The sequence below is a fragment of the Benincasa hispida genome, chromosome 4, assembly GCF_027475165.1.
Source record: "Benincasa hispida cultivar pf3 chromosome 4, pf3_genome.v1.1, whole genome shotgun sequence".
NCBI lineage: Eukaryota > Viridiplantae > Streptophyta > Magnoliopsida > Cucurbitales > Cucurbitaceae > Benincasa > Benincasa hispida.
In genome coordinates, this window is record NC_143481.1 from 49370081 (window position 1) to 49397036 (window position 26956).

At 38.4% G+C, this 26956-nt stretch overlaps 1 protein-coding gene across 1 annotated transcript; it reads left to right on the forward strand.

Annotated features, from left to right (window-relative positions):
- Positions 1–13771: 13771 nt before the first annotated feature.
- On the forward strand, positions 13772–15820 carry LOC150036777 (uncharacterized). Its single transcript, XM_090313231.1, has 2 exons — positions 13772–14098; positions 15668–15820. The coding sequence occupies exons 1-2, from the start codon at positions 13772–13774 to the stop codon at positions 15818–15820; spliced, it is 480 nt and encodes a 159-aa protein (XP_090169357.1).
- The last annotated feature ends 11136 nt before the right edge of the window (positions 15821–26956 follow it).

Below are 26956 nucleotides of genomic sequence, written 5' to 3' on the forward strand. Positions count from 1 at the left end.
AAGCAATGGAGGATGTTGAGAACGATTAGTGGATTAAAGCAATGAATCAAGAAATAGAGTCTATGTAATTCAATTCCGTCTGGGAACTTGTGGATCAGCCTTATAGGGTAAAATCTATAGGTTGTAAGAATATATACAAGAGAAAAAGAGGTGTAGATGTAAAGGTGCAAATTGTTAAGGCTAGAATTGTGGCAAAGGGTTATACCCAGATCGACGGAGTAGATTATGGGGAAACTTTCTCACCTGTTGTCATGTGAAGTCTATCTGTATTCTCTTGTCCAAAGGCCAAATTTTATGATTATGAGATGTGGCAAATAGACATCAAGACTGACTTTTTGAATGGTAATGAGGAAACCATCTACATGGCTCAATCAGAAGGGCTCATTGATCCAAATCAAGAGCAAAAGATTTGTAAGCTTAATCAATCCATTTATGGACTGAAACAAGCATCTATATATTAGAACATTAGATTTGATAGTGCGATCAAATCATTTAGCTTTGATCAGAATGTTGATGAATCTCGTGTTTACAAGAAAATCATCAACAACTAAGTAGCTTTCCTTGTGCTGTATGTGGATGTTATCCTACTCATTGGGAATGATGTAGGTTTTCTAACTAACATTAAGAAATGACTAGCCACCTGATTCAAAATGAAAGATTTGGGAGTGGTGTAGTTTGTTCTAGGGATCCAAATCATAAGGGATCATAAGAACAAAAGGTTGGCCTTGTCTCAGGCATCGTACATTGACTAGGTACTCGATGTAGAATTCCAAGGGGGGTTTATTACCTTTAAGGCATCAAATTGTTTTGTCTAAGGAACAGTGTCTTAAAACATCTTAAGAAGTTGAGGAAATGAGATGAATTCCTTATGCATCGGCTGTTGATAGCCTTATGTATGACATGTTATGTACTAGACCTGACATTTGCTAAGCAGTAGGGATTGTCAATCAATATCAGTCCAATCGAGGATTAGATCACTGGACAGTGCTCAAAACAATTCTCAAGTATCTTCAGAGAACGAGGAACTATTTGCTCATGTATGGAAATAAGGATTTGATCCTTACATGATACATAGACTCTGATTTTCAAACTGAAAGAGATTCTAAAAAATTGACATCAAGGTCAGTGTTCACTCTAAATGGAGGGGCTGTAGTTTGGCGAAGCATCAAGCAGGGATGCATCGTGGACTCCACTATGAAAGTCGAATACATAGCCGCTTGTGAAGTTGCTAAAGAGGTTGTTTGGTTGAGGAAGTTCCTTACCGATTTGAAAGTTATTCCAAATATGTCTTTGCTGATCACACTTTATTGTGATAACAGCGGGGTTGTAGCAAATTCTAAGGAACCTCGGAGTCGCCAAAAAGGCAAGCATATAGAACGGAAGTATCATTTGATCAGGGAGATTTTGCATCGCGATGATGTGATAATCAAGAAGATCATGTCAGATCACAACATTGTTGGTCCGTTTACGAAGGCTCTCACGAATAAAGTTTTAGAGGGACATCTGGAGATTCTGGGTCTACGGGCATGTGGCACCTTGTCTAGGGCAAGTGGGAGATGATACTGGGGTACAGAGTATGCCCTAGTTTATTGTATATTGTAATGTTTTTGTATTGTACACTAGTCTCTCGAGGCATTAGAACAAGTGGGAGATTATTGGGATTGGTGTCCAAATTCTCCTGGTAGTCTCATAATTTGTAAACACTTTGTAAACATATTGTTATTAATAAAATAAGTGTTATTTTATAAGCATTTACTCAATCCAATAAACTAAGATCCGTAGTTATTTGATGTAACTTAAGCATGTATGTGAGACATACAAGTGGATCATTCCTTAAGTAATAACCTAAATGGTATGTAGTATAAGGATAAAGGAGGGATACCTTATCCTGGTGACACTACGAATACGACTTGCTTTGTAGATATTACAAGTGTTGTAAAGTGCTACATCTGATCCTGAACATTCATGTGGAGACATGCGAGTGGGAGTATCCTATACAAAGAGTTTGTATAAGACCAGACCATGAGTTGATTAGTCTCTTTATATAATGTCATTGATAATTGGGACTTACATTTCACTAGGATGACCATAGGTGACAAGTGGGCCAAATTACACTTTTTCCCCTATAGTTACCTCTAATTCCTTAAGTACAACTGATCCCTCTAATGAACAATAGATCATAGTCCCACTATGACTAAACCCCTCTCGAGTTAGGAGAGGGTGTGGCGCCACATTGTTCAAGATCCAGAATCAGCCTTTAAGGGAGCAGTTTATCTATTTACCCCTGCATCGGAGAAGGAGTGAATTCAATCTCGTGTAGCTGAGTTCCTAATTCCCTAATCAGACGAATCCTCAAAATGGTAGACTTGTTGAGTCGGCGATCTGGACACTCTCACCCATACAAATCAAAGGACTGCTATCATATGCAGGAGTTCACAACTCATTCAGGATTAAGATTATCTTACCTATGGTCATCCTAGTGAAATGGAAGTCTCTATTATGAATGGTGTTATATAATGAGACTAAGCATTTCGTGGTCCAGTCTTATACAAACTCATTTGTATAGAATATCCCTGCTCGCATGTCTAATACATGAATGATCAGGATCAGATTATTTGTAGCACTTTACAACATTTATAATATCTACAAAGCGGGTCATACTCGTAGTGTCACCAGGATAAGGTACCTAGTCTTATCGATACTACAGACCATTTAAGTTATCACTTAAACATGATCAACCTGTATGTCTCCACATATTTTTTTAAGTTACAACGACAACCTTGGATGTTAGTTTATTAGTTTGTGGTTAATGTAATTAAAATATCACATATTTCATAGACTTAGTGAATAAAATATCAAATATTATTAATCACATACAAGTTTGTTCAGACAGGGTTTACAAAGTATAGAACCCTACGAGATTTCGGGCATCAACCCCAATAATCTCTCACTTGTCCTCAAGCTTGTGGGGTGTAAAAGATAAGAAAATACAAGTATACAAAACAATAAACTAGGGCATAACATGCCTAGTACAAGATCTCCCACTTGCCTTAGTGCCGCTGTGGTCTGTCCCATAGACCCATACTCTTCAGGTGACCCTCAAACACTGTAGCCATGAGGGCCTTCGTAAACAGATCAGCAATGTTGTGCTCTGAAGCTATCTTCGTGATAGTCACGACTCTTCAATGCACAATCTCTCTGATGAAATGATACTTCCACTCTATGTGCTTGCCACGCTTTTGACTCCTAGGCTTACGGGAATTAGCCACAACACCACTATTATCACAATAAAGTATGATGGGCTTTACATGTCAGGAACAACTTCCAGATCATTATGGAATTTTCTGAGCCAAACGGTCTCCTTAGCAGCTTCATAAGTCGTTACATACTCAGCCTCCATGGTGGAGTCCGCGATGTACCCTTACTTGGTGCTTCGCCATAATACAGCCCCTCCGTTAAAAGTGAACACTTGATGTGGATTTTCGAGAATCCCTATTAGTCTGAAAAATCAGAGTCCATGTTGAAGGATCTCTTATCGAAGAGTTCCATGACCGCGTTCAGATCGTTCTGATCTCACAGTGATCGAAATACAACAATATACATTCATACATACAATTATGCAAACAAATATTAATTAACCGCATGCTATAAACAACAAAATAACAAGGGAAACTCCCATAACAGTAAAGAAAATCTTCAAACTTTAGAAGTCAAGGCAGCAGAAACCTCCACCCAATTGTCAATGTAGCAGCGTCAACAACAGCAACACGAACAACTGCATGAACACGAACGCCGTGAGAACTACACCACCAGAAAAGAGCCCCGGATATTCTTGGAGTGAGAACCCAAAGCGTGGTCTTTGGTGAATTTGGTAGAGGAATGAGGAAGTAAGGATCGTGTAGGCAATAAGCAAGTGGGAGGGAAAAAGACGCTATCGCATAGCACGATGCTTATTGTTTAGGAGACACGATAGTGTAGGTTTTACTAAACGATCGTTTTGGAAATGGTATACAATTGTTTAGCAAACTCGGCACACACTAGGATCCTATAGGAACTAGTGTGCGATCGTGTAAGAATAAATTGCCGTTTTCCCCCTATAGTTACATCTCACTTCTTAAGTACCATTGATTCCTCTAATGAACAATACAACATAGACCAACTACATGTAAACACCACTCAGGCTAAGAGAAAGTGTGTGGCACCACATCGTTCAAGCCCCGAAATCAGCCCTAAAGAGAGCTATCTATCTACATACCCCTGCCTCAGGGAAGAAGCGAATTCCATCTTGTGTAGCTGAGTTCCCAGCTCCCAAATCAGACGAATCCCCAAAATGGTAGGTTTGAATCGGTGATCTGGCCACTCACACCCATACAAATCAAAGGACCGCCCTTAATGGTAGGAGTTCCTAACTCACTCAAGATTGAGGTAATGTTACCTATGGTCATCCTAGTGAAGTGAAGTCTCTGTCATGAACGGTGTTATATAACGAGACATTAACACTTTGTTTGTTAGGTATTATACAAAATCTTTGTATAGGACGCCTCCGCTCGCATGTCCCCAAGACGAATGATTAGAATCAGATCATCTGTGACAAGTCACAACACTTGTGACCATTCCACAAAGCGGGTCGTGTTCGTAGTGTTTCTAGGATAAGGTTCCCCTCCTATATCCATATACTACAGACCATTTTGGTTATCACTCAAGACATAATCCACTTGTATGTCACCACATACATGCTTGAGTCACATACAGATAACCAGGGATTTTATGTTTATTGGTTTGTGGGAAAGCAAATAAAACAAGCAATTGAGCAAAAATACAAGATGTGAAGTAAATATCATATATTATACAATACAAGCGTTCGTACAAACTGTTTACAAACTATAGGAAACGAGACTTTAGGGCATCAACACCAACAATGTGTATCCTCTAAGGATGAAATCCTTAGAACCGTACAGAAGCATGTAGTTCCTTCTTCTCCATAGATACTTGAGGATGTTCTTAACGGCTATCTAGTGATCATATCTTGGATTAGACTAATATCTACTAACTATCCCCACTGCATAATAGATGTCAGGTCTAGTACATAACATTGTATACATCAAACTGTCCACGACAGATACATAAGGGACTCGTCTTATATCCTCAACCTCTTGAGGTGTCTTAGGACACTATTCCTTAGACAAAGTAACTCCATGCCTAAAAGGCAATAGGCCTTTCTTGGAGTTCTGCATCAAATATTTGACCAACATCGAATACGATGCCTGAGACAGTATTAGCATTTTGTTCTTTCGATCTTGAAAGATCTGAATGCCAAGGACAAACTGAGCCTCTCCCAAATATTTCATTTGGAATTGGGTTGCTAGCCAGTTCTTAACTATAGTCAGAAAACCTACATCATTCCCAATGAGTAGGATATCATCTACATACAATATTAGGAAAACTACTGAATTGTTGACAATCTTCTTGTATACACAAGGCTCATCAACATTCCGATTAAAGCCATAAGATTTGATTGCAGTATCAAACCTTATATTCTAATGTTAAGAGCAAAAGGTTTTCGAGCTTAATTGGTCCATTTATGTATTGAAATTCCATTTATGATTGTAGTTCTGATTCCAAATTCCATTTCTGTATTGAAATCGTCTACAGTTTTGATGGGTTTTAATTTCTGAATTATGTTTAATCGTTAAATGTATGTGGACGGTTGTTGATGGATGTTTACAAGTTTCTTTGGAAAGCTCATTCAACACGATTTTGCTTCTAATTATGTGCTCCCTTATGTGGTCCTCCTCAAGAAAAGTAGCATTTGTCGATACAAATACTTTGTTTTCTTTAGGATCATAGACGTAATCACCTCTTGTTCCCTTGGGGTAGCCTACAAATAGGCATAACTTTGAATGTGGTTCCAGTTTTTTAGGAGCCTCAAGCATACATGCTGGGCAACCCCAGATTCTGAAATGACGTAAACTAACTTTACGACCATTTCATAACTCCAAAGGTGTTTTGGCAACACTCTTAGAGGGAACATAGTTTAGGACATAAGCTGCAGTCTCTACTGCATAAACCCAAAACGAATCAAGTAAGGAAGCGTAACTCATCATAGACCGAACCATGTCCAATAGGGTTCGATTTCTCCTCTCTGATACACCATTCTATTGAGGTGTACCAGGTGCTGGGAGTTGGAAAACTATTCCATGTTCTATCAAATTGTTCTGGAAAGATGAATCCAAAAACTCTCCACCTCGATCAGATCGAAGTGTTTTAATCGTTCTATTTAATGCATTTTCATCTTCAACCTTGAATTCTTTAAACTTTTCAAAAGACTTAGACTTTTGTTGCATTAAATAAACGTACCCATATCTAGAATAATCATCAGGGAAAGTGATGAAATATTCATAACCTTCCTTGGCTCTTACATTCTAGGACCACATAGGTCTAAATGCACTAACTTTAGAGGTTCTTTCGCCCTATGACCTTTTCCAATAAAAGATCTTTTAGTCATTTTACCTTCAAGGCATGAATCACACATAGGTAAAGATTTTTCTTCTAACTTGCTTAGAAGTCTATTCTTCATCAACCTCTAAATCCTATTGAGATTAATTTGTCCTAACCTTAGGTGCCAATGTTGGGCATTTTCCTTAGGAGAAATTTTAAATTGTTTATTTTGAGTTACAACAGTTTTAAACATCTCTATGTTATGGAGGGCATTTGTTGCTAACGGCCTTAGCACAGACAAATTACTTTCCAATTGAGTAGAACATATATTAACACTATTTTTAGTAATAAACACTTCATTAGAACAAAAATGTAGTTGATATTTACATTCTAGCAAACACTTTACAAATATTAAGTTCCTCTTTAAATCAGAAACTACAAATACATTATTCAAAATGAGAAATTTGTTCTGTAAAGTTAACCAGAGACCTCCCACTGCCACAATTGAGATGACGTGCCAGGTTCCAACTCACATCATCATCTAACCAGCACCAAGCTACTACCAGGAACTAATTCCCTAAAATGAAGAACAAACATGTTTAGTGGCCCCAGAGTCAATAATTCCGGCAGAATCATAATTCTCCACTAAACAAGTCTCCAAAACAAGTAAATCATATTTACCTTGTTTGGCCTTCTTCTTCTCTGCCATATATCTGGGGCAGTTCCTCTTCCAATGCCTGTCCTAGTTGCAATGGAAACATTTTTACTTGTCAACCCTCACTAGCGGTCTACCCCTTGGAGCAACAGGTTGTGGATTAGTAGGCGCCTTCCCATTACCACCCTTCTTCTTCTTCCACTCTTCCACTTTTTAGTGCCGGAAGAAGAAGATGCAGACTTAGTTCTAGAGATCGAACCTTTGTGGAAGTTTTTCGATAATGATGCAACATTTGTTTCACCATTCTTCTCCTTGCTTTTCAACAAGGATTGGAAAGTCTGCAACTTGTTAGTAAAGTTGTAAGGTTGCAATCAATTCTGTTCAGAACAACATTGCTAAGAAAATGAAGGAAGCTATTTGGCAAGGGTTCCAGAATAATGCTAACCTTGCTGGCCTCATCAATGCTCGACCCGTTCATCTCAGCCACGTCGAAGTGGATCATCATATTGAGAATTTGTTCATAAATAGATGACCTCTCTTGCATCCGTGAGTTGAAGATGTACTTTAGAGTGTCGTGCCTGAGCTGTGCGAACGATTGTCCGAACATTCCCCTTAGGGACTCCATGATCTCACGTGCTGTGACCACGGGCTCATGCTTCTTGGCCAAAACTTTGTTAAGGCTGGCCAAGATGTATGCTCAGGCCTTCTCGTTCGCCTGTGCCCAATGCTCATACATTGCTCGAACGTTTCAAGCAGTAGTAGGAGGTGGAAGGGAGGACATTCCTCCGTAAGGACGAAGTGAAGATCATCGATGATCAAAATCATATTTATGATATTTTTCTAAATAGCGTAATTTTCGCTAGTTAAGTTATCGGCGACAAGTAAACTTAAAGTCACAGTAGCCATAAATAATTGCTGAAAAAAGAACAAACTTAATAAGTCTACTTGCATTAAAACAGTTTTAGAAAACCAATTAAGCTTTAGCAAAATAGTCTAGTGTACCCTAAGTGACATCTATTTTGCAATGATGCTTCAGTGAGGTAGGAAAAAATTCACCATAGGGTGATCAAGTGCCCCTTCACTAAAATGAGACATTTTTAACCATTAGACAGAAACAACTCCTTGTAACTGAATCTAATAGTCACCATTTTTCGGTCCAGAATTTGTTAACATCCTTAATAATTTTGTGTAAGTGTAACCCCTCATTTTAGGTCCTAGAGTCCCGCCCTAATGAGCCAACCTTAGGGAATAGTGGATTAGGACAAGAGACTAAAGCAACCCTATCCATTTCTGGAGATCAAATAAAGAGTTGTGCAAAACTGACATCATTTAGGGGGACACCCACGATACCACGAGGGGATGCACAAAAACTTTATCCAACCTAATGAGAGAGACCGGGGGATATGTTGTCACACATCCTGCTCCCACTTACCATGAACACTCTCTCCATTCACCTTCATATTGACGTACCCAAATACAACTCGTAGGGGGACACCCATGGTGTCTCGAGGCCAAGGATAGATCTCATAGTGTGAACTTTTAAGGAGAAATGTGTTGAGGTTAAAGTGAAGTATCATATATTCCATTTTTCTCCCACTAAATGTTCTACCTAGGGTTCATTAACTTAGAAATACGGCTACTGATTTTATCTAAGTGATTTCTTTAATTTGCTAAAAAAACATTTTCTTTTGATGATTAAACAACTTTGATTCAAGTCTTATTAAACCCTTTAACAAGCTTTCATCAAAATTACATGCATGTAACAAATCTATCTAATTCACCTTTCTAGGTAGGTCCCAAGTAGGAGTGTGACGTTTCCATCGACTTAAGTACCCCAACCTAGCCAGAACCAGCCTTAGACAAAAAGTCCCTTATAGATACATTTGTTACATATTTAATCTTTTATTATAAATAAATTTTATCCTATTAAACCGATTTAAAAGATTAAACTTAGATTTCTAATCTTATTAGAAATGTGATCTTAGGTCTATCTCAATCAAATTTTGAAACACTTTTAAAAGATGATTAAAGCCTAAGGTTTGCATGCAACTCTTTATTATTTATTTTAATTCTAATTTCATTAATTATAACATTTATAAGGAATGAAACATTTAAAGCCAATCAACATTGCAAGCTAGACATACATAAGTTATTTATAACAATTATAAATTAACCTAAGGTAGTGTCATGCTTCATGCAATGTTCATTCATTACTAATATATAACTTTTATATAAACAAGTAATGAAGTAGGCTATAGCATACAATCCATACAATCCATACAAACATACAACCTTATATTATAACAACTATAATATAAATAATACATGAATATGCTATAATGCATGCATACATATATTATAACTTTTATATTAGATGATGCATGAGCATACTTTATGTAATTTAAAACATGCATACTAATATATTATAACACTTTTAATATAAAATGATGCATGGAAAAGAATGCATAACCTATGGTGGTTTTTAAAACTATATGACATACATTATGGCATATATAATAAACATACATCACATGCATATTTAAATAAAGTTGATGTATCGGGATAGTTAATCTCAAAAACCGGAAAATAAAAGGCTAAACTATTACAAAAGGTTGAGTCTTTCAGTTCGGAACAAGTGAATTGGATCTTCAACTACTCGCCTTGAAGTTTTACAACTTGATCGTGTAGCAAATCTCCAGATCATTGAGTAACGAGCGTCGAGTATAAACGATCATGTAACTATGATCGCACAGCTTTGGACTATGCGATGAGCATGAAAGTCCACACGATCGTGCAGCGTGCTTCGACTAGTGTATACAATGCAATCGTGTAGCTAAAGACTATGTGATGAGCATGATAGTCTACACGATCGAGTAGCGTGTGCCAAGTATCGTATACTATGTGATCGTATAGTTACTGAATATGTGATGAGCATGATAGTCTACACGATCGTTTAACACGCATGCCTTGCGTCAAGTATCAAATATCGCACGATCGTTTACCCCTCGAACGCCTACGCGATCATGCAGCCAACATAACACGATCAAGTAGACAACTCTACACGATCGCGTAGCATTAGCTATGCGATCATTTAACAAATGTTACACGATTGTGCAGAAAACTCTACACAAACGCATAGTAAAATCTAAATGATCATTTAGCTTTAGTTATACGATGCGTTCACCATTTCGTCTTCTCCATCGAAACACACTACGACCTTCACGTCTGAAGTTTCACAAAGGATTCAAAACCAGAACGAATACGGACTCAATTGCAAGAATTAATGCCAAAAAATGCAAGGGTACATAGAAATTAACTTTTTGTAGTTTAAATAGAAAGCCAAAACAGAGACAACTATCCTGTAAACATCCATCAACAACCAACCATATACATTTAACGATTAAACACAATGCAGAAATTAAAACCCATTAAAATTGTAAACGATTTCAATACATAAATGGAATTTGGAATCAGGACTACAACCTGACTCTACCAATTGAAGGAACTCGTTTACAAGAGCTCCATGAGCGGAAGCGAATCGTCCAAATCCCATTTCGATTGAAAACTTGAGTTTACAGTAAAACATACAGATTATGAATCTTAATAAAAATTCCAGCATGCTTTTGAACAACAAAAGGGTTCAAGTAATTATACCTTTGAAGAACACTTCTTCTTATACAACTCTCGAACAGTCACAAACTCCTCGAACAACAACAGGATTCGAACCAAATGGTAAAGACACTACCACTTGGTATCCTTGGTATTCTCAGGGTGAGAACCTAGGAATGGTGGGCTTTGACTATTTTGGTTGGAAAGGAGTTTGTGAGTTTGGAGGAAGAAGATGATTGAAGAAGAAGACTATCGTATAACAAAGTTCTTCAATTGTTTAGACAAAGAATCTATCGTATAGTCTCTATTGAAAGCATGTAGATTTTCTCTCAAATCGTGTAAGTTAGATATAGAATAATAAAATCATATTTTTTTATTCTATTTTCCATTAAAAAAAAAAAAAAAAAAAAAAAAAAAAAAAAAAAAAACTGCTTAACCACCCACTAAGGTGGTTAGAGAGAAAAAGGGGATTATTATTCAAAAATAATAAATAATATAAATAAATATGATAACCAACTTATCATACTATATTTATAACCTATAGTTTTAATATTACATCATATAAAATATAAACTGTAGTTCTTTTTCTCTATTTTATGGCATTTAATATAAAGCATATTTATATTAAATTTAACATCTATGAATCTCATTCATAGAAAATAATTTAATTATATCATATATAATTAAATTCCCTTTTATTAATTTGAACAATTCAAATTAACCCAAAAACTAATTCTCAACTAAATCCTATTGAGCTACCAGGGGACCTTATGGACCTGTAGCTTGAAGCTCTAACGATACGTGAATAATTAATTAAACTCTTTAATTACATTATCCATCGTTCGTTAACTGTCGGGCACTCCACTAAAGACCAACAACTACACTCTTCTAACTAGAAATATATTTCTGTGTCCATTGGATATAACCAATCAACAATAGGATGACCCTTACGAATTGCTCGTAAGTACAGTTGGGCCAAATTACTGTTTTGCCCCTATAGTTACCTCTAACTCTTTAAGTACCACTGGTCCCTCTAATGAACAATAAATCATAGTCTTATTATGACTAAACACCTCTCGAGTCAGGAGAGGGTGTAGCGCTACATTGTTCAAGACCAGGAATTAGCCCTTAGAGGAGCAATTTATCTATTTACCGTTGCATCGGGGAAGGAGTGAATTCCATCTTCTGTAACTGAGTTCCCAGCTCCCCAATCAGACAAATCCCCAAAATGGTAGGCTTGTTTAGTCGGCGATCTGGCCATTCACACCCATACAAATCAAAGGACTGCCATCATAGACAGGAGTTCACAACTCACTCAGGATTAAGGTCATGTTACCTATGGTCATCCTAGTGAAATGGAAGTCTTTATTATGAACGGTGTTATATAATAAGACTAAGCATTTCATGGTCCGGTCTTATACAAACTCCTATGTATAGAATATCCTGGCTTGCATGTCTAATACATTATTGATCATAATTACATTATTTGTAGCACTTTACAACATTTGTAACATATACAAAGCGGGCAATACTCGTAGTGTCACTAGGATAAGGTACTTGGCCTTATCCATATACTATAGACCATTTAGGTTATCACTTAAACATGATCCACCTGTATGTCTACACATAGATATTTACGTTACAACGACAACATTGGATGTTAGTTTATTGGTTTATGGTTAATGCAACTGAAATATCACATATTTCATAGAGAAAGTGAATAACATATCAAATATTATTAATCACATACAAGTTTGTTCAGAGAGGGTTTATAAACTATAGAATCCTATGAGATTTAGGATCAACCCTAACAATCTCCCACTTGTCCTAAAGCTAGTGGGGTGTACAAGATAAGAAAAATACAAGTACACAAAATAATAAACTAGGGCATAACATGCCCAGTACAAGATCTCCCACTTGCCCTTGTCCAGCCGTGATCTGTCCCATAGACACATACTCTGCAGGTGACCCTCAAATGAACATTCTGTCGCAGAGCCAAACACAACAAAAAATGAAGAAGGAACTAGTGGAGGAATATGGCCAACAATTAGTACAATAACCTTGAAGGGGGGAATGGTTTACACGAACAGGGGCAGTCAAACCCGATCCTACTAGCTAATGACCACAACATACTAATGCAAAATTATGCAGCTCCAAACTTATACAATTTTTCTTCGAGTATCATACGGCCACTGATTAATGGGAACGCTTGATTCAAGATGAAGCCAATAATGTTACAAATGATCCAAATCCCAGGGCAATTTGGAAGGGCTCCTAGAGAAGATCCTCATACCCATCAGACTAGCTTTGTAAAGATGTGCAACACATTCCCTATTCCTGGCATGATGACATAAGGGATCATACTTTCTCTTTTTACTTATATGCTCAAAGACGAGGCCAAGCAATGGGCCTATCCCTTGAGCGTAATGAAATCGTTGCATGAGACCAACTGGGTTAGAGATTTATGTAGAAATTCTTTCCACCTACCGTCAACACAAGGAGGTGGTTAGACATTGTTACCTTTGAACAATATGATTCTGAGACCTTGAGTGATGCCCAGGCCAGGTTTAAGTGCGTAGTCCGTAATATTTTGCATAACGTCCTACCCGACTACGTCCAATGGAAATTTTTTATAACAGACTAAGTCGAGCTTCGCAATCAATATTCAACGCATCCATCACGGGTGGGTTCATGGAAAGGACATATACAAAAGCTAAGGAAATTCTATATAGGATCTTAAAGCACATCAATGAATGGGTAGATAATAGGTATGGCAACAAGAATTACGATAAACGTAAAATGAATGATGTTTGATTGAGTTGGATGCGGTAACCATATTGGTTGTTCAGATGGCTCAAGTCAGTTCCCTTTTGAAGTCGATGGTTGTTAATGAAAGTGTGTAGAGCACTAACTTTGCTCAACTTAATGTGCTAAATTAGGTCGCTGCTGTGAGTTGCATGCAGTGTAGAGAACCTCACTCTTATGAGGTATGCCCGCAAAACCCTCAGGTCATTTATTCAATTCACAACAACCTATTGAGCCATAAATACAATCTTTTTTATTGGTAGAATGGATGTTGGCCGTGCGTTATGTGATCTCGGCGTAAGAATCAACTTGATGCTGTTATCAATCTTTAAGAAGCTGGAAATTGGTGAATCTAGGCCCACCACTATAACCCTGCAGCTGACGGATAGATTTATAACGTATCCAAAAGGGAAGATTGAGGATGTGCTCGTTAAGGTTGATAAGTTCATCTTCCTTATAGATTCTATCATTTTGGATTATGAGGATGACACATATATTCCAATCATCCTTGGACACCCATTTTTGTCAACAGGGCATATGTTGATTGATGTGCAAAAAGAAGAGCTGAGTATTCGTGTTGATGATCAACAAGTGATATTCAATGTGTTCAACACATTGAAATTTTCATATGAGTTAGAGACCTGCCAACATATAGATGATTTGGGAATGAGTTGTTGAGAAGTGTTTGAAGAAGAACTGAGAAAAGAAGAAGAAAAATTGGTGATGGAAGAGGTTGTCCACACCATGACTATGTCTAGCCTAATCTTTGTATCCTTAAATTTATATGAATGAGAAGCAGCAAGAATTAAGTCGTCACTAGAATCGCCCCCTCTATTAGAGCTCAATGCCTTACATGCTCAGCTCAAGTATGCCTATCTTAGGGATAATGACACTCTGCTCGTCATTATCTCCTCTACATTGAACGCTGACAATGAGGGGTCCCTATTACAGGTCCTGAAGAAGTACACCAAGGCCACAGAATGGACATTGACATACATTTGAGGGATCAGCCCCTCATATTGCATGCATAAAATCAGGCAGAAAAAGGGAAAAGAAGGCCCAGTTGAAAGGCAACATAGTCTAAACCCAACCATGTGCAAAGTAGTGAAAAAAGAGTTAATCAAGTGGCTGGACGCATGAGTCATTTACCCTATCTCTGACAGTAGCTGAGTGAGCCCAGTTCAGGGCGTGCCTAAAAAAAGGTGGAAAGACAGTAATTGCAAATAGTAAGAATAAGTTGATCCCCACCCGAACTATCATAGGCTGGCGTGTATGCATGGATTGCCGCAAACTCAACCAGACGACCAAAAAGGATCATTTCCCTTTATTGTTCATCGATCAAATGCTAGATAAATTGACGGAAAATGCATTTTTTTGCTTTCTGGATGGGTACTATGGGTATAACCAAATATCCATTACGCCTAAAGATCCAGGGAAGACAACTTTCACCTGTCAATTTAGTACTTACTTTCGGCACATGCCCTTTGGGCTTTGCAATGCTTCGAAAACATTTCAGTGTTGCTTGATGGCGATATTCTCAGAGTTCTTGGAACAATCGATGGGAGTATTTATGGATGAGTTCTCTATTTTTGGGAATTCATATAGTGTCTACCTCACCAATTTGGAAATATGCTAAAAAAGTGCAAAAAAGCTTTCCAAGGTAGACCTGGAGGTGGATCAGGCGAAAATTGATGCGATTGCCAAAGTATCAGCACTAGTGAATGTGAAGACGTTAAAAATATTTTTGGGTCACATAGGATTCTATAGGAGTTTCATCAAAGGTTTCTCACAAATTGCCTGACCTGTAAGCGCACCCCTTGAGATGAATAGGCCTTATGATTTTGACAATGCTTGCATTCATGCGCTTAACATGCTGAGGGATGCGCTAATCTTTGTGCCCATCATGATGGCGTTGGATTGGATGCAACCCTTTGAACTCATGTGCGTTGCAAGCAACTACACAGTAGAAGCAATGTTGAGTCAGCAGAAAGGCAGAACCCTTCATCCTATCTTTTATGCCAGCAAGACCCTTAATGATGCCCAAGAAAACTACACAACTACAAAGAAGGAAATATTAGCCGTGGTATTCACTGTAGAAAAATTCAAACCATACTTAATGGACTCTAAGGTAGTCATATACATTGATCATTTTGCAATCAGGTATTTGGTGGAAAAGAAGGATGTGATGCCCAAACTTATGAGATGGGTGTTGCTGCTTCAAAGAGTTTGATTTGGAGATTAAGGATAGAAGGGGAAAGAGAACTATGTGAGAAACTGGGTGAGAAACTACTTTTCATGGTTGGAGAACATTGAGATTCAGAAGAAGGAGAATTAGATAAAGGACTACTTTCTGGGTGAGAAACTGATGACTTTGAATGCAAGAAAGCCCTGGTACGCCGATGTAGTCAACTACCTGGTCTGTGGCCAGAAGCCAGAGGATTAAAATTTTCAATAAAGGAAAAAGTTTGTACATGAATCAAGATTTTATTGTTGAGATGACCCATTTTTATACCACTTAGAACATGATCACATCCTGCGATGACGCATTCCAGAATCAGAAGTGTAGAGCATTTTAAAACAATGTCATGAGTCCTCATATGGAGGACATTTGGGGGGTGAGGGGCAGAGGACTACTGCAAAGGTCCTCAATAGTGGCTATTTTTGGCCAACTCTATTTAAAGACTGTCCGAGCCTATATGATAAGTTCTGATCGATGTCAAAGGATGGGAAACACATTAAATAAGAATGAGATGCCACTGACTTCAATCCTAAAATTAAAACTATTTAATGTGTGGGGTATAAATTTCATGGGTCCCTTCTCTTCCTCTGCTGGACATCAGTACATCCTGGTTGTAGTTGACTATGTTTCCAAGTGGGTGGAGGCCATTACCTACTCAAAGAATGATGCAGTCATTATGGCCAAATTTTTTAAGAAAGAATATCTTCTCCTGCTTTGGGATGCGTCGTGCATTGATTAGCAATGAAGGTACTCATTTTATTAACGACATCACTTCTAACTTGCTTATCAAATTTAATGTCAAACACAAGGTTGCTATTGCTTATCACCCTCAAACCAACGATCAAGCGAAAGTTTCAAACAGGGAGATCAAGTCCATCTTAAAGAAGGTGGTAAACGCCTCTAGGAAGGACTGGACGCAATGATTAGATGAGGCTCTTTGGGCCTATAGAATCGTGTACAAGACGCTGATCGACATGTCCCCCTATGAATTGGTATATGGGAAGGCATGTCATCTTCCTTTGGAACTTGAGCACAAGGTGCAATGGGCCCTAAAGAAGTTGATCCTCAACTTAGCAAGTGTAGAAGATGTGAGAAAGCTTCAGCTAAACAAACTTGCAGAATGGAGACTCACCGCATACAAGAATGAAAAGCTTTACAAGGTGCGAATAAACTAGTGGCATGACAGAAAAATCTGTAAGAAGGATTTGGGTGTGGGTTAATGAGTATTATTATTTAGCTCTCATCTTTTTCTCTTTCTATGGAAGCTCAAGTCAAGGTGGCCGGGTCCATTCATAATATGAGGTGACTTTCCTCATGGAGTAGTAAAGTTGATGAATGATGATGGAAGCAACATCTTCAAGGTCAATGGACAAGGTGAAGCCTTATTATAGAGGTTTTATTGATCAGGACAAAGAGTCCATTAACTTAAGCGAGCAAGCTTGACTGACTAGACTGAAAAGTGTTGGGAATGTCCTAAAACTCGCAATTTTTGTTAACATTCTATTTGCGTCTTACTATGAAAATCCAATAAACGTATCCTTGGCTATAGTCTGAATGCTATAACTTTAAGTAATGACATAAACAGGATCAAGTTGACAGTATATAGCCTAAATGGTCTAATAAGTATATGGATGAAATTGGGTATCTCATCCAGGTAACACTATTGGATGCGGCCCACACTATAGTTGTTACAAAGTTGTAAGGTGCTACAAACGATGTGATCCACAAATCGTTCTTGTTGAGACATGAGAGTGGGGGCATCCTATGCAAAGAGTTTGCATATAGACTGGACCACAAAAATAGTCACTTTTCTTTATAACGGCCGTTTACTATTAAAATTGACTATTTCATTTATTATATAACCTACGTTAACTCGATCTTAATCCTGAGCTAGCTATGAACTCCTATTTGTTCGAGATTATCCTTTGATCTACAAACAGTGAGAGTAGTCTAACAGCACTGCTCAATAAGCTTACCATTTTGGGGATAAGACCGGATGAACAGCTGGGGACATAGCTCTGCAAGATGGAATTCACTCCTACCCTATTCAGGGTTAGAAGATAGGTTGTTCTCTTAAGTACTGATTCCAGGTCTTGAACAATCGGGGTCTCGCCTTCTCATGATAGAGAAAGGATTTGATTCATAAAGATTATGAATCAGAATTGTTCATTAGAGGATCAGAAGGAACTTAAGGAACAAGATGAATTCTCAGGGGTAAAACAGTATTTTTGACCTAGCTGTGATTACGAACAATCTGTGAAGGATCAACTTACTGATTATGGTTATTAAGTGGACATAATATATCTACAGTGATGAGAGTTCAACTATGGGCTATAGTGGAGTGTCCCATTAGTTAATAAACGAGGGTTAGATCGGACTAATGAGTTTAGTCGATTAATCTCGAATCGTTGGAGCCCATGATCTATAGGTCCACGAGGTCCCCCAACTACCTCGTAAATTGATAAGCCTTAGGGTAGCTTGAGAAATTAGTTTGAAACGTTCAAATTAAATGGAACAAGAGAATATATATTTAAATATGATTTAAATATATGAAGATGATTATTGTGCAAAAATTAATTTAATATTTGATATTAAATTAATTAATATTTTACATTAATTTATGAAATTAGTTTAAGAAAAGCAATTTTCAATTAAAATGGTTTTGAAATCATTTTATGTTTTTAAAAGAAAAGTGAAAATCATTTTTGCATGTTGCACAAAATGGAGAATGAATTTTTTTCATTACCTTCATCATCATGCTCACACAAAAACCATTAACTTCTCTTCATTAATTCTCCAAGCATGAGCTGCAAGCCATGCACCTCACCTCTTTGCATGTTCATCTGTAATATATAAAGAAGATTGGAGTCATTTGAGAAGAAGGAATGCAGAATTTTTTAGTGAAAAATTTCTGTGAGAAGAAACTGTTCTTCTTGTCCGGCTGCTGTGAGTTCTTCATTGTTCTTCACCTTTTCAAGCTATTATTGAGTCCCACAATCTTCCTAAAGCTCCAAGAGGATAGTAGGGAAGGCTTTGAGGTGGTTCACAGTGATATCTAGTGAAGACTGTTGTTTACACTCGGTTACTTGAAGAGTTCATCAAAGGTATGATCTTAAAACCCTCTTTTTAGAAAAGCATGCTTTAGTTTCTGCCAAAATTAGTGAGTTTGAATGCTTATGAACCCTTGATATTTTCGCTGCATGTTATTTAAGTCTTTCAAAAAGTCCCTATGGTGATTCACTCCATCTTTTCCAGGGATGTCTTCCTTTACTATACTTTCCTAGATTAACTTCTTGATTTGGTTTGTTTCGTTATTGTTATTTTGAATTTCTGCTTCATCTTCTTGACTTTGACTTAATTAAAATGAATTTTTTTTATGTGATGAGTGGTGTATGATGTGATTGCTTGATCTGTGCATTTAAATAGAATAGTAAGACTTAGAGTCAATCAAGCTAGATGCATGTGGAATGGAATGCGTAGGGTTTCTGTCAGTTCAATTCTCAAGGGTAATTGAGTGCGCCACTAGAGGAAGCGTCTTTTCCTTTGGCCTACATTTAATGAAATGTTAGGAAATGGCATTGCTACCCTCGACATTTGTGTTCCCACTTCTATAAGAAACCCTCCCCATTCATTTTCATCCTTCCTAAAATTTTTATCTTGTCTTCAAGCCTAAACACTCTCTAGCTCTTTTGCTTTCGTTATCTCTTATAATCATTTTCCTCTTTCCTCTCCAAAATTCGCCTGAATCCATGGCTTCCAATGATAAAAATAGCCAGAAGCCCATTTCTGAGGGTGCTAGAAGCCATCCTTCCCAGTCAAAAAATTCTGTTCTACTGGTAACAAATCCCATTTCAATGAGAGAAGTAGCTTTCTTTGTTACTAGCCAGTGAGCTCTCACCCAATAGAGGACCACTCGACCATCTATTCGTCCTAAGACCACCCTCCATAAATCCACCTCATCCCTAACCGTCTCAACCTCATCATTCAACCGAGAGGGATAGCGCAAGAAGGATGTCCCTACTAATGTTTGGCAGCATCTTAAGCACCATTGAAAGAGATGGTGGCTTGGTGGAGGCTAGAGAGTCAACTAGTCGGTGAGGCAAGAAGAAGGCCTGACTGAAGTAGTGGTGGTGTTTTCACAAAGGTCAGCTCTTACAGCTAAGGATCTTAAGGCAAAAATGTTAGTGAACCCCGATGATGAACCTATCAACCTGTGGTGAAGAAGCTGGCAGCAAACAAGAAGAAGGGAAAGAAGAAAACAACAGAAGAAAAGGAGAAGAAAGACAAAGAGAAGAAGGAAAATACGAAAAAAAGAGGAAGAAAAGAGGAATAGAAAGAAGGAGAATTTTTGGTGCAAGGCTGAGCGTCAAACAGTAGAGAAGCAGTCCCCCACTACAAGGGTGGAAGAACCGTTGGCGATGAAGTCTGCTAAGCCAACATCACAAATCAGAGTAGAGATCCCACCGAAAAAGGGTAGCCGCATTTGAGGCCAAACCCAGAGAGAATGAAGAAGGCGAGGATACGGCAGCAAAACCCCTCATTCGAAGGTCAAGCAGTGTTGAAGCGGAAAAAAGTGGTTATTAGGCCAAAGGCAATTGAATAAGTGACCAGTGCTGGGGCACCGCAATCATGTCTTCTTTGGATCAGGCTCATGCGTGGCTTGCTAAGCACATTGAGATTGAGAAAAAGAGGAACGCTAAACGTAAAGAAAAATCCAGCCAAGTCATTTTTTTGGTGATTTGGCATGGAGGTTACATCAAGAGGAGGTCCACTGTGATTCTGTAGCGAGGGAAAAAGAGTTAAAGAGAAAGAAGGCGAAAGATAAATGCATCACGGTTATAGCCGATGCGATGATCCAGAGAAGAAGGAACAAATTATGGAAAAGATTATAAGCTGAAAGGAAAAGAAAATGCTCGAACAAGTGCAATGTGAGAAGGAAAAACAAGAAAATGAGAAGAAGAAAAGAGTTGGGCACGTAGTTGCTGAGGGCCCAAAACACGAAAAAGCTCAGGCTAAATGTAAGAAAAATGTAGTGGAGACATCCCTTACCGAAGGAGTAACAAAGACAGGGAAAAAGGAAAACGATGATATGTTGCTCTAAATGGGGTTCTTCCCAGAGCCATCCCCGCTACCCGACTACATCATCAGCATCATCGCAGAGTTGGGATGGGAGGAAATCTGTCAAAGCCCATCTATTGTCATTCCAAAAGTTGTGCATGCCTTCTACCATGGCCGCTTATATACTAAAGAAGATGTGGTGATTGGTTTGGGCTTCTATGTGCCATTGCAACGCTCAAGACTTCAATGAATTATTCAAGTTAAAAAATACTCCTAATGCATCTAGTAACAGGTTGATAAAGGTGTCAGGAGAAGACCGCATGGCTAATGCTCTGAGGATATTGGCAAAGCCTAGCTTCAATTGGAAGATCTCCCCTACAAGCATTAAGACTTTGGCTTCTGAGAGTTTACTTCCAGAGGCAAGGTTGTGGGTTTATCTGGTCAATAGAAGGTTGATCCTCACAACACATGACAAGATAGTATCAAGGGATCACGTGATGTCGACCTATTGCATTGCAAGGCATCATCATGGATGTTGGCCACATCATCGCAACAAAAATCAAGGGAATATTTCAAAAGCCTCGAGGCCAACTTTTCTTCCCATCGACCATCACCAGCCTTTTTCTATGTGTTGGCTTCGATGTTGAAGAAGAACCCTTGGCAGAGGTAAATGGAGTTTTCACCAATCAGATCTTCCAACAACTGTTGAAGAACTCCCCTCATTACCCTGAGCCTGCCAAAGTTTCCATGTCACACCCCGACCCGAGCCCGCCTCCTGAGCCCAAGGAGAGGCATGAGGGACTGTAGATACCACCATTTTTTGATACCTACTACCCATTTGAAACTCTTTACTCTTAGTAAACTTTAAGTCAAGGAGATAAGAACAATTGATTAAGTAGGCCCATTTTATTACAACAATGTAATGTTTATACAACTCCAAGACTTAACTACAAAGTTTACATCAACAACTCTAAAAACCCTGGAAGTGTGACTGTGGATTGTGGTAGACCTTGACCTTAGCAGCACCTTGGAACTTCTCACCTTTCGCTACCTGGGAAGAAGACATGAAAGAAAAGAATGAGTTTCACAAGCTCAGTGAGTGGTAAGCAACTTCTAGAGTCTATTTCAACTCATAATAAAATAATATCATAAATATGAGGTTCATACTTAAACCTCAACTTTGAATGAGTCTGGTCTCAACTTCTATCTACACACACGGTAGATAGTTAACTGTTACTAATTACAAATAGTTATTCTTTTGCATTCCCTATGTTCCCTATGTGCACATAGCTCCCCACTCATGGGCTCAAAAGCTAGGCCCCTCGACCCTCTGACCATCCCATACGAGGTTCCTCCCACAGGCTCAGGAACTAGACCTTTCGGTCCCCTGACCATCCCGTGAGGTTCCATTTGGGCTCAGGAAAAAGGTCTATTGATCCCCTGACCATCTCGATCATATATTCTCATTTTCATGCTATTTACTCATTCATAACATAAGCATATACATATACTCTTAAAAGATGTGCTTTAGACTTAAAGGAAAATATCACTCATCTTGGTAAGGTAGGAATCTTCCTTTCTAGAAGTTTCTTGACCACCTCGGGCTCCTTTTGAACCCTAAGATTCAGATTCAAGTTAAAGATCCAATTACTCACAGTTCCAGACCTTATCTCGAGATACTTCCAACTACAAACATGCTCTAGAATTTCTCAAGAATCTTACCTTAAAATCTTAGCTTAGAAATTGTTGTGGTTTGGTTGGAATCATCAAAACATCAAGACTGGCCCAAGCTTACCCGACAGCTCAACCCTTCTATCTTTTCCTCACTTTCCAGCCTAATTCCTTGTTGATTCTTCTCCAGCATCCCTACTTGAAAACTAGACTCTCCGAGATTTCAGGTGGCTTTGAAATCACTCAAAACGCACGAGTATTCTGGGAGAAATCCTCGTCCCAAGTTGTTGCTACTTCCAGACTCCACTGTCCGACAGCATCTCCTCCTCTTGGAACTTCATGATCAACACATGGTTATCTTCGAAACTACTCTTAAACTGCTCTTAAACACTCTTCTTATTATTATTCAAAAGGATTTTGAGTTATGTACTAAAGAAACCACTTGTGGTGGTATTTATAGGCTAAAGGAAATGATCCTTCTCATCTCTTAAGTCTTCCAATGCATGACACCTTCTACTCTTGAAGTGTTTGCACCATTCTTTGCCACCATCCTACTTCAATGCCATTCACCTACTCTCGTGCCACACACGTACTTGAGTTGTCTTCCTCATGCATAAGACTTCCTTTTCATGAAACTTTATTTATCCAACTCCTAGTAACCCAAGTTCAACCACCTCTCGGTATAGACATTTGTCCGGATGAGCTCATCAACCTCGCGCAACGCAAGCCTCAGCACCGCTCCATCGCTTAGTCCATCATGCAGCTCTTGCACTTCATCGCTTAGCTCCATCGTTTACTAAACATCTCACTATCACTTAACAACCAGCCCTCTCGCTAACTCTTGTTGTAATCGTCTAGTGCCTGCATCCATCGCTTAGCACCAACGCTCGATCGTGTAGCTCAATCGTTTAGTAAACATCTCGCTCTCAACAATCTCATGCATAGCCCATCGCATAACTGTTGCGCCCATCGTTTAGCTCCATCGTGTAGCATTGACACTTTATCATCTAACGCATTCGCTAATCGCATAGCATCATCGCCCAATGCCTGCATCTATGGCACAATGGCCATCATTTAGCATTCTGCCTATCGTGTAGTGCTCACACTCATCGTGTAGCGCCATCGTGTAGTCTATCGCTTAGTGCCTGCGCATCATCTAGTGCTCAGCTTATTGTCTAACGCACGTTCAATGTTTAACGCTATCATTTAGTGCTATTGTATAGTGTTATCGTTTAGCTTTTATGCTTGTCGTCTAGCGCCCGCACTGATCGTGTAGTGCTTAACGCCTATCGTATAGCTTGATTGTGTAGCGCATCTCTTCACATCGCTTAACGTCGTGCGTAGTTACACAATCGCCTAGCGCATCCCTCAGCATCGCCCCAAAGCTATATGATTGTCTTCCTAGCACCTTCCGCTCAAGCTTCTCTTGCTCACGCAAACTCAACGCATGGGCAACATGGCAATGCCTCTTGCCAGTGCTTTGGCCAACATACGTCCAACCTTGCAAATGCATGATTGCCTTTGGCTTAATATCTTTTAAGCCTTTACTAACTCAGCCTCATCTCATGCATTTAATGTTTCCTAACACCCAATGCATGGCTTCTTTTGACTTCACACTTAGCCAAATTTTACTAATTAAGGCTTATCTCAAGGCTACTCAAGGAAAATCTATTCAACACTTAGAAATTTTCCTTCTCTTCAACATAAGACTTAATTTCCACATAGTTAATTCCCTTAATTACCTTCTTAAGTAGGGAAATTGAAATTTGGGTTTCACATTCCAAGCATTTGTAGGATTGTATCAGCAACAGCGGAAACACAAGGATCATCTAAGCACTCAAATTCACTAATTTTGGAAAAATATAAAGCATGCTCTTGCAGAAAAACAAGTGAGTTTCAAGACATACCTATTGTAGAACTTCTTCAAACCTTCTTCTCCAGCTGCTATCTTCTTCAAATCTTGTTGCAGACCACCTCAAGATCTTCCCCACTATTCTCTTGGTGCTCTAGATTGAGTTGTGGGACTCAAAACAAGTTTGAATCAAGGGATGAAGGAGAAAAGCTCACTCCAGCAACCTTGTTGAAGAGCCTTTCTTCAAACCCGAATTTTCTCTAAAATTCTCAATAGATTGCATTCCCAATTTTCACTCCAATCTCTTCATTATATTGTAGATCAACATGCAAAGAAGAGGCTTGTATGAGTTGTAGCTCATGCTTGGAGAAGACAAGGCAAGGTTGAATGCATTTTGTGTGAGCTACTTGAAAGATGGATAATGGAAAAACCTTTTTTTCCATTTTGTGTGATTTGTTTTCTCTTTTTCAATTTTATCTCAAAAATCAAAATTTGATTTTATAAAATCTATTTTGATTTAAAAAATGAAAAAATTAATTATTAAATAAAACTTAATTAATTTAATATCAAATATTAAATTAATTTTAACACATACCCATCTTTATATATTTAAATCATATTTAAATAGATTTAAATATATAAATTCTCCTATTCCATTTAATTCTCAAATTAAACATGTAATTATATCTCATATAATTACTAATTTCCTTAATTCTAATTTGAACCTTTCAAATTAACTTATCATGCTATTGTAGAGCTAGTCCATTACGAGCTAGTAGGGGGACATCGCAAACCTACAGATCATAGGCTCCAACGATCTGAGATTAATTGGCTAAACTCATTAGACCAAATTAATGTCCATTCGTTAACTAATGGATCACTCTACTAAAGCCCATAGTTGCACTCCTCTCACTGTAGATATTTTATATCCACATGATTTAACCATAATTAGCAAGTCGACCCTTCACAGGTTGTTCGTAATAACAACTGGGTCAAATATCTATTTTACCCCTGAGATTATGTCTTATTCCTCGAGTCCCTACTGATCCTCTAATGAACAACTTGTCTGTGATCCAATCACTAAACCAAACTCTCTCAACCCCGTGAGAGGGTGAGGCCCCTTATTCAAGACCTAGATTTAGTACTTGAGAGAACAACCTTTCTCCTATCCCTAATTCAGGTAGGCGTGAACTCTGTTTTGCACCCTATATCCCCCGCTATCTATCTGATCTTACCCCTGAAATGGGAGTCTTATTGAGCCGGCGCTGTTGAGCCAACCCTTAACTATGAAAATCTAAGGGCAATCTTGAATAAACAGGACTTCATAGTTAGCTTAGTATTAAGATCGAGTTACCTAGATCATCTAGGTGAAATAGTCAGTCTTATACAGTAAACAACGTTATAAAGTAAGAGTGACTTATTTCTTGGTCCTGATCTTATGCAAACTCATTGCATAGGACGCCCCCACTTCTCATGCCATGTACATGTACGAATTAGGATCACATCGTATGTAGAACTTTACAATTCTTTGTAACAACTACAGAGTAGACCGCATCCGATGGTGTTACCAGAATAAGGTACCCAATCTTATTCAAGTACTATAGATCATTTTGACTATTTACTCAAACCTGATCCACTCTTATGTCTCCACATAAAGTTCAATTACTTATACAATAGTCATGGATCTTAGTTTATTAGATTTAGACTTTCATACAACTTATGAAATCAATAACAAGTTTATTGATTATAGAAAATGTTTATCATTTTACAAAGTGCTAGTTTTTAGGACATAAAACCCAATAGCGCCCAACTCTCATTGACCTGAATTCCCCTTAGCCTCCAAAAGCCAAAAAACAAAAAACCAAGGCCAATGTTGAGGAAGTGGCCACTACCAGTCCTAAGTGCAATGATCCTAAAGAGCGGATCTACTCTCCTTCACTGTTGAGCATCCTCACTCCTCCTAGACCTTTACTTTTCCTATCCCTTTTGCCTGATACTCTAAACATGTTTCCCCTTCCCACTGATCCAAATGACCAATCTCCCACTGATCCAAAAACTAACATCCCTTAGCCGTAGAAATCCCCCTCCTCTGAGCCCAAAGAATAATCTCCCACGTCGCCTTTGTAGGTCAAATTTGATGACCCAATCGATTTGGATGCTGGCCCATCCAACCAACACCAAACCGCAGCTGATGAGGATTTGGACACCTTGCTGCACCAATCCTGTTGCCACTCCCCCTCGCCGCATCTCCCCGCACCATCCATCAACCTTTCTAAATTAAGGACTACATTCGCACAGAGCTCACTTACCAATTGTGGCTTGTTAGATAGTCCATTAATTTTCTGCAGCAAGATGTCTCCATCATCTGCCAATTTCTGTGCCTTCAGACTCAACGAAACCATGAATACTTCAACTTCTTAGTTTCTTATGTTCATGGCCCAAACATTCCACCTCTTCTTCGCCAGTCTCTACACTTTTATGATGAACAAGAACCTACTCCTAAATGCAAGGATGATGATCCTCTAGCGTAGACGTAAATTTAGGGGTGTATTTTAGGAAGTTGAATTTTTTTCTATCTTTTTGTTTGTGCTTTATTTTGTAGCTCAGAGCATTATGTTTAATGAAATGA